The sequence below is a fragment of the Diabrotica undecimpunctata genome, chromosome 5, assembly GCF_040954645.1.
Source record: "Diabrotica undecimpunctata isolate CICGRU chromosome 5, icDiaUnde3, whole genome shotgun sequence".
NCBI lineage: Eukaryota > Metazoa > Arthropoda > Insecta > Coleoptera > Chrysomelidae > Diabrotica > Diabrotica undecimpunctata.
In genome coordinates, this window is record NC_092807.1 from 93,800,434 (window position 1) to 93,810,105 (window position 9,672).

Below are 9,672 nucleotides of genomic sequence, written 5' to 3' on the forward strand. Positions count from 1 at the left end.
CAAGAGACTGCATACGAAAATTGAACCCGGTACTATGGGATAAGAACATCAGCATGAAAACAAAGAAAAAAATATATAATACCATGACAAGAAGTATCCTCACTTATGGGTGTGAAAATTGGACAATAAATAAGAAAACCAAAAACAAAATAAGAGCAATAGAGATGGAATTCCTAAGAAGAAGCTGCAGAGTAACAAGAAGAGATAGAATAAATAACATGGAGATTAAGAGGAGAATGGGAATGAACTCCGACATAATAGACTACATCGAACAGAAGAGGTTAACCTGGTACGGACATGGCAGACCAAAATCGGTGGATAAATAGAATAACAGAGTGGAGCCCGATAGGAAGAAGCAAGAGAGGCAGACCTCGAAGATCTTTTAGAGATGAAGTGGACGAAGCAATGAGTAGAAGAAACCTACAGGAAGGGGACTGGCTAAACAGGAAAAATTGGAGAAAACGGTTGAGTGAAGGAATACAGTGAAAACTGTGGAAATCCTTGTATATATATAATGACACACAATATTTTAATAGAAAAGCTTTAATAGCTTAAGAATAATTATAATGTAATGTTAAAAATTTCATTTTTTTCTTATTTTATTTTCATTGGTCGTTTCAATCTGATGTTGGTATGCGAGGTCGACTTCGCGTCGAATATGTAGACCATTATTATTCTCCAATGAGTTGACTACTCAGAATGAAAAGGAGAATCTAGATTCAGAACCTAATAATCCAGCATCACGCAATATCGATAATGTAAGTGTATGGAACCCCTTTATTTTTTAATATGATCGCTTTTCGGCACATTATGCCAAAAGTTCACCCAAATCTCACCTCGTTCAAATAAAAGTACTTTAGCATGTTCTGAACCCACACGCAATGCTGAAAACAGGATTGAAAATCTGGACAACGAATCCACAAGTAGTCTTATTGGTGAACCTATCGGAGATGACGAATCAATTAAAGATCCAGATTTCGATGTATCCGACTACGTTACGTCCCCAGGCAGTGTTGAAATAAATTGAGCTAACTTGAATCGGTTGAGTAAAAAGCAAACAAAAGAAATCAGACGATTTAAAGAAAGTGAGCTCAAACAAAATCATGAAATTTTTCCAGCAGCTGAAGTTTTGGTTGATGTAAATAATCTTCCACCAGAAAACGAAGGTGAATCCACTACAAGAAGAGGAAAAGCGAGTTGCTTGTACTTCGGTGTAGAAAAGTAACAAGGCTTAACAGCTTCGTAAGTCAGGTAAGGAATATACTTTTCGGAAGTCTAAAAAAATCTTTTAAGCAGGAGTTATTAGACCTCCTTGCAAAAATTGTCAACACAACTGCCCTTCTAAATTTTTAGAAAAAATACGAATGTCTTTATTCAATCGATACTAGGAACTTGGCAGTACAGAGAAGCAGCGAGATTTTGTGGTTCGTCAGTCAGCTGAAATAAAACCTCAGTATCGTTTTGCTAAAGAAAATGCTAGAAAATTTAATCATGCATTCTATTTTGAAGTAAATAATTTGCGCCTTAGAATATGTAAAGCTTTAATGGCTACATTGGGAATCAACCAACGTGAAATTTCGACGAGTTTCCTTAAAAACGAAGCTGGTTTCATTCAGCCAGACCAGCGTGGTGAACACACTAACAGAAAAATAGTTGTTTGTTTCTATTAAGAATCAATCCCAAAAGTGGAGAGCCACTATACAAGAGCTAACACCACAAGGCGGTTTATCGAAGGAGGTAAGTCAATAACGCAAATCTATCGTGACTAAGTTGAGAAATGCAGACAAAAAGGCAAAGATTACGGAAATCAGATGATGTTTTTACGTATTTTCAATCAAGAATACAACTTATTATTTTTTACTCCCAAAAAAGACCAGTGTCAATTTTGCATAGTGTTTTAAAACTCCAATAAAGAACTTCGAGAAAAGAATGCAGAAGAAGTCAAGCGACATCATCAGGAAAAATACTTGTCTCAAAAAGAGAAAGGGATGGATAAAACTCAATCGGCAACGGATGTCATCGTAGCAACATACGATTTACAAGCAGCATTGCTTACTCCTAAGGGAGAAGTTTCAACGTTTTATTACAAGTCGAAATTCTCTAGGTACAACCTAACTATATTTGACTTGAAGACAAAACAAGCTATTTTCAATATCTGGCAAACGAGGGTGATGCCCACAGAGGTGCCAATGAAATAAATACATGTATTTTTAAATTTATTGACGAGAGAGCTATGAGCGCAGAATGAGATATAGAGTTTATTTTTTTCACCGACAACTGCTGCGGACAACAAAAAACAAATTTTTGTTGAGGATGTACATGTACGCCATTAAATAGTTCAATAATATCAAAAGCATCTCTCATAAATATCTGATCTCCGGACACACTCAAAACGAAGGTGATTCGGTTCATGCAACTATTAAGGCAGAATTAAAAATATTGATTCAGACACCTTTTCGTTCTCGGATATTAAAATTGTGAAAATTGTCAGAGAGAAACCTTATAAATTTCTTTACAAATTATCGTATTTGGATGAATTTAAGACTGTTGACATTTTCGCTGAACAGAACCACAAGAAGCGAAAATTGCGCAAAAATAATGACTATTTCACTACTACTGATAACATTACTGTAATAAAAAACTGGTCCAAAAAAAGGCTTGTGACAAACCTGTGGGTATATCTGCCAACAAGAAAAAGGATTTGATGTTTCTAGTCTCTGACAATCTAATTATCTTCTCCTACCACAGTTTTACAAAGACTTATTAATTAACAAAGACAGTAAAACGTAGAGCTCCTAGTGTTGTTTTTAGCTACCAAGTTTGTGTACTCGCCCAATTCAATACACATCATTTTTCTGATGCGTGGCCTTTAAAAAAATATTTGTGATTTTACTTTTTAATTTTATTTTACTTCAAAACTATTAAACTACCGTCTACTTTTTATTTATCATTTCTATTTATGCTATTACTCTCGAAATGAGAGATCGGAATGAGTGGATATTTCATGATAATGAACTAATTCTGGCCACAATACTGGGACAATTCAAAATTTTTCCAATTAGTTGCTAATTAATAACTCAAGTGGTACCAAATGACGGCCAAAATGAACTGAAAAGCAATCTTTGATATCTACTAAAATAAAGGACATAGTTTTAGTCAAAAACGAATATAACCCAAAGCATACAATAGCTGTGCAAAATGCCAAAATCTTGCAACTCGATTTTCTCGAAACTCGTTTTTTTAAGTTGATTATCGCCAGAAGGCGATATATGTATATTATAAATATCAACTAATTATTTCTAGTGTTTATATTCCTAAAAATAAAGTGTAATGATTATCCGAGTCAAGATTATGCTGCGCAAGCCACAGGGTGATTTAAATAATCCACTTTGCATTGGTTTTACAAATCAGAGTAAACATAGACTGCGTTTAGTAAAGATGTATTATTATGTCCCCTTAACTACTAATCATTGAAAAGAACCTATCTTCGAAACCTTACTAAGGACTTCGAAGCTGCGGACCTAAGATTAAACAATGGTAGAACACATTGCCAAGATTAAAACTATCTGGGAGTAAATTTTGAAGCAACTGTAACGCACAACAAGAAAATAGAAAGAATAATAATAAATGCTGTTAAATTGGCTGCAATCAGATCATTAAGGATTTCAACAAAATATAGGTTCAGAAAAGATATCATTAAAGAAATGAAGGGTATTGTTGGAACCATTATCGACTCCCTAAGCAAATACTTAACTGGCAATAGACACAAAGTCTGAAAACATGAAGGCACAGATTAATTGAAGCCTGCAACAATTCTAACGCTGAGAAGACAGGAAAAGTATAGGTAAGGAATTCTAAACCGGCATATTTGTGTGTGCAAATCAGAAAAATAATTAAACATTATATGAAAAGTATTTATTGTATATAAATATACTAATTACTCAAATATTATTTTTGGTATCTTGTATATGTTTTTTTCGGGTCCACAGTTTTTTTTAATTCGTTGAAAAATGACATATCTGGATAAACTTTTAACTGTAGGGTCATTGCATCCTGGTTTCGAGCTTCGTCAGGACCTTGTTCTAATTCTCCTGGATATCTTCTTTTGGTATCATCCATTGGAACAATATTGATATTTACCAGTAACGGCTTTCGTACAGTAGCCACTACATCTCCATTTTCAGGTTGGCGAGGCTTAGGATAGTTTGATGGGACTGGAAAATTAGGTGCAACCGGAGAGTTTAGCAATGGAAAAGATGGTCTAGGAAATTTTGGATAAACATCAGTATTTTGATCATTACCAAGCGGTGGGTATAATGGAAGGGGATTTTTGTATTGTCTTGGAACTCTAGTTACATTTTCACTGTTCGACAAATTAACAAAGCTGTGTATAGGAATTGGTTGTTTTTGAAAATTTTTCCACACAGGTGGAGAAAACCTCACACTACCGGTAGCTAATAAGTTGACTTCGCTAATATCTGTAGGTTTAAAGGAATGCAGTTGGCTGTTGGATATCGTCGGTCTAAAATCTCCAGTAGCATCTTTCACCTGTTCGACAGGTACCTGAAAACTTTCTACAATATTGTCATCATTATGAGCATTTACATTGTGCCTGTTGGTTATATATTCTAAAACTTCTTGAATGTTCTTCGGGTACTGATGTTGTTTGTAGTAGTTAACTTGAGGGATACGTGTTGTGCTTTTCTTAGTTGTTGGAGGAATCGTAGAAGTGGTAGGAGTAAACTCTTGAGGTGGCAGTCCCAGCACCTTGACTTCAAAAGGACGTCCTGGTCTTTTCACAGGATCTATATAAATCGTTTGAGCTTTGGAGGATATGGAATTAGTCGGGATTTGATGTTGTTCACCTGCTACAACTGCTAAATAAATAACCTGAAACATATTTTAACGTGTGAATATAAAAATATTTAATAGGGTGGTTTTCTTAATGTAAAATAATTACAATTAATATGCATTTAGATTTGAATCGTTGGAGTAGCTAATGAATGGGCTGAGAAGAACTATATGGAATAATATAACTAGTATATAAGTTTAATTATATACTAGTATTGTGAGGGACAAGATCTATGCAAAATTTTATAGACCAACCTGCTCATAATCCGCTATTGATACCTATTGTAACACAAACCCCCAGAGAGACATTTACAGAGTTGCACTAATCTTTATCCAACATTCAAATAAAATTACCGGAGCAGTGTTGAATTTTGAATTATTAGTTTGTTTAAATGTTTTTACAAATTGATTGGGAGAATAGTTTTTAGCAGTAAACAATCACGCAATATACTATTAAAGAAATGCTTACGTTCATCTTTTTTCTATACTTAGGACTGGCAAAATAAAATATTTTTCAGTTACGAAAATAAGTAGACATTTTGTTTTATGGGTTAGTCAATGAACACTAATTATTGATATACACAAAAAAAAGTAAAACTTTCATTTCGATGATTCCAAATCATCGTCATTAAATATTTTTGTGAAAGTTTATTGTACCACCTGTACTTATTAGTCGATCAGAAAACGTTTGATTAAGAAAGTGAATAGTTTTTCTAGAGTTGTGAATTGAACACCCATCTTGTTGGAAATAAACCTCCTGAAAATTAACGGAAAGGCGTCAAACTGCAGGAATGATCTCATTCTGTAAAAGTTGTAAATATTTGGGCCCGTTTAGGTTTCCATCGATAAAAAATGGAGCGACAATATGATCGTCTAACATCCCAGTCCAAACATTTAACTTTTGCGGATGCTGCGTTCGCACTGCAACACTGAGATGCTTATTTTTCCGAGAATAATATCTTGCAACGGCTGGATTGTGTTTTTTATGTAATGAATCCGCCTAAAGTTACCTTCCGGAAACAGTTCTTACGTTGGTTGTATCTTAAAACAGTGATAAACATTCCTTTTGAGAACTCACTGGACAGATCGAGAATTCACGTTAACTTCCCTAGCAATTTGTACACTATTGGCTTCCACTATTAGCTTCCACAAAAGCACAAATATCAGTATCCCTATTTTGACGCTCCTTATCGACAGGTCTAACACGTTGATCATTACCTTGATGACACTTTTTACAACTGTTTACAGATCCCGAAGTTTAAAAATGTTTAATGGTATTTTTAACTGTTGTAACACTTGGTGAGGGTCTATTTTCAAAGGCAACAGTAAATAAATAAATTACTTCGCGTATCGAATGACCCTGAAAGTACCATGTTACAAGTTGCACTTTTTCTTGGACGGTATACAACGTAATAGGCATTTTATTAATTATTTGTTTATTCTTTCAGAACTTCGTTTGAAATTTTTAATGTCAATGTGACAATTACGACAATTCGTACCTACTATGAAATGAATATAGAGATGGAAACGTGTAACATGTCACAGTGATTGCCATTGTGTTGTATAATCAATAAAATAATGTCGTAATCTGTATACGTCACGTTTATAAATTTTTTGTACATGTATCAAATTGATTTGTTAATTTAGACACCTTTTTATTTACTTAAGTATTTCTTCCTTTTTTTTCAATAACTAACTTTCTTTTGTATTTTTACCAAAATTATCTTAATTATCTGTTTACCTGCACTTTATTGTTATTTATATTACTAACCGATAGTAGAGCGGCAGAAGGTGTAGGATGTCTAATGAGAGCAAGCAAAATTGGAAATTTATATCACAAAGAAATTTAATAATAGAGATAACACTAGATAATTCAGAAATAACAACTATATTAGTCACATATCGCCCTAATGATGACGAACCATTGAAAGTTAAAGGAGAATATTGGGAAGAGCTCAATGATGCTATAGAAAATGTGACAGGTAGAATAGTCATTCTAGGTGATATGAATAGCAGAATTGGTAAAAGAGACGATGATAACATAGATATTGTGGGTATGCAGGGGGAAGATACAAGAAACGATAATGGAAGAAGGATGATAGACTTTTACATGGAGAATAATTTGATTATAACCAACACATTTTTTTAACACAAGGACATACACAAGTTCACGAGAGAAGTCAGAAGCAGAAATGAAAAATCAATTATAGATTACGTTCGAATTAATAGAGAATTTAGGGAAAGAGGTCACTGATGTCAGAGTTAAAAGAGGCCCGGAAATTTATAGTGACCACTATCTGGTAGTGGCAAAGATAAGATTACCCCAAAAACACGTAAAACCACTAAACAAAGAACGAAAAATAATAAAGTGAACGAGAATATCCAAAATCATAAACTAAATGACCAAAAAGTCGCGGCCATGTTCAAAAGTAAAATAGAAGAAAAACTAGCCAAATTATCTAATGCTCATAGTACTGACAACTTACAGGAAACTTGGAAATAATTTAAAGAAACCATCGTGACGACAGCAAATGAAACGTGTGGAATAAACCATGTAAACAGAAATAAGAAGCAAACACGATGGTGGGACGATGAATATAAAGCCCAAATAAAATATAAAAAACAGAAATGGAAAATAAACTTAAACAAGAAAACAGAAAATAGTTACGAATAATATAAACGACAAAGAAAGGTGGTGAAAGAAATGGTGCTGAAGAAGAAGAAGGAAGCCTGAGATGAGTTTGGAATGAAGATGGAGGCAAACAGCCGGGGTAACCAAAAATTGTTTTACAAGGCACTAAAGACGCTAAGAAAAGGTAAAGAAACAAGGATGAAACAGGTGAAACGTAAAGACGGCGCGCTGATTATCGGACCAAATGGGATTATGGAAAGATGGAGACAATACTTCAGCGAACTCCTAACACCAAGACAGCCGAAAGAGGAAACTGTAATGATAGAAGTAGAAGGAGAACATGGACAGGAAAATTATATCCAAATAGAAGAAGTCAAAGAAGCAATTAATAATACAAAGAGAGGTAAATCGGCTGGTCATGACAAAATCACTGCTGAAATGTTAAAGGCAATGGGACCGAAAGAAGTTAAATTTTTACCCAAAATTATGAACATGGCTTGGAACGGATGTACAGTCCCCGAAGATTGGAGAATTGGCATAATACTACCAATCTTTAAGAAAAGGGACCCAAGTTCTTGTGAAAATTATAGAGGAATTAATCTACTTCGTATCGTCTCCAAAATATATGAAAGCATCCTAGAAAAGAAATTAAGACACATCGTTGAACCACATCTGGATGAAGTATAAAGTGGGTTTTGGAAGGGACACAGTACGCAAGACCATATATTTACGTTAAAACAAATAATTGAGAAAGCTAGAATAAAGAACACAGAAATATATATGGCTTTTCTAGATATTGAGAAAGCATTTGACAGAGTGTCCCAGGAAGCAGTTTGGAAAAGTCTGCAAAATAGAAATATTGACCATCAACTAACAGGTGCTATCAAAAGTCTGTATCAAAATAACAAGAGTTATGTACGTAAGGATAACTTGGAATCAGATATGTTTGCAATAAACGAGGGTCTAAGACAAGGAGGTGTTATGAGCTCCACACTGTTCATATTGATTATTGACGACATAATTAAGGAAACAAAAGCAAGTATACACAAAATACATATCGGATATAGTAAACCACGACCGGTCGATATAGCTGAGTGTGCATTCGCAGATGATCTCATGTTATGCGCTTCCAACGAAAGGGACCTCCAGAAAAATATGGATAGCTGGAATAATGAGCTGGCAATAAGAAACATGAAGATTAATGTTAAGAAAACCAAGGTGATGCTAATAGCGAAAACTAACCGAAATGTTAAGATAGAAATTAACCAACAACTCATAGAACAAGTAGATGCATTCAAATACCTAGGGGTTACAATAGACAGAGAAGGTAACATGCAGATTGAAATAATAAGAAAGAATAAGTAGTGCTTTAAAAGTGTAGGAAGGAATTCACGTTCAGAACAGAAATTGTAAATTAGTATCTATTGATTGTTAATTACAGCTTAATTTATTTTTTTCGAGGTATTTCTGTTATCCATCTATTAGCTAAACCGTCTCATTCTTGATCCAGACAGTGGGCAAAGGATGATACAGTCTAACCTTCTGTTACTTAAGACGCAAATGAGTTCTGTCGATAAACGGTAAATAAGAACAAACTACTCTTATGATTTCCAATTTTGTATACCGCGGCACAATAAGAAGAAAATCAACTATAATTATGCTATACCTACAATATACAATATACAATAGATAATAAATATATTATACTTACTGCTAAAATAATAATAATGCCGACGAAAATACACCCGAACACAACAATAATGCACTTTTTTGTATTGGCTTTCAAATCCTTGTACAATCCCAAATCCGATGACCGGCGATTACGTTTCATCATCATAGGATCTCATTTAAATATTTCCCTCAACATTTTGCAAAGTGTCTTCAACTAGAATGATTGTGATCTTGAAACTTTGTGTACCGTAAAGTCATTAGGGATTGACAAAGCAAAACTGGAACTGGCACTGGTGGCACTTTTTATAATTGTTAATTGATGCCTAAGAATCACGCTATCGTGAGTGGCTTATAAGTGTATGTTGATTTTACGCTTTCAGTTAAGAGGAAGCTGAATAGAGATTAAAAACGCATTTTGTTTATGAACGTTTCACTGATTTATCTGTAATGCAGGAATAATTAAGACAAAAAAGCAATAGTAATTGATGCAACAAATGCATAAAGTGGTAATTTTGTAT

General features: G+C 34.1%; 1 protein-coding gene across 1 annotated transcript; it reads right to left on the reverse strand.

Moving 5' to 3' along the window:
• Positions 1–3,900: 3,900 nt before the first annotated feature.
• LOC140440693 (uncharacterized) lies at positions 3,901–9,440 on the reverse strand. The gene is made up of 2 exons (XM_072531056.1): positions 9,195–9,440; positions 3,901–4,890 (listed from the first exon to the last, which is right to left on the reverse strand). The coding sequence occupies exons 1-2, from the start codon at positions 9,318–9,320 to the stop codon at positions 3,949–3,951; spliced, it is 1,068 nt and encodes a 355-aa protein (XP_072387157.1). The 5' UTR covers positions 9,321–9,440; the 3' UTR covers positions 3,901–3,948.
• Positions 9,441–9,672: the final 232 nt, after the last annotated feature.

What these genes read in the sequence shown, in the direction of transcription:
- LOC140440693 (XM_072531056.1), bottom strand. Translation starts at nt 9,320, where the DNA reads ATGATGATGAAACGTAATCGCCGGTCATCGGATTTGGGATTGTACAAG. An exon ending in GCATTATTATTATTTTAGCA is followed by an intron (nt 4,891 to 9,194) that starts GTAAGTATAATA and finishes AATATGTTTCAG; the next exon opens with GTTATTTATTTAGCAGTTGT.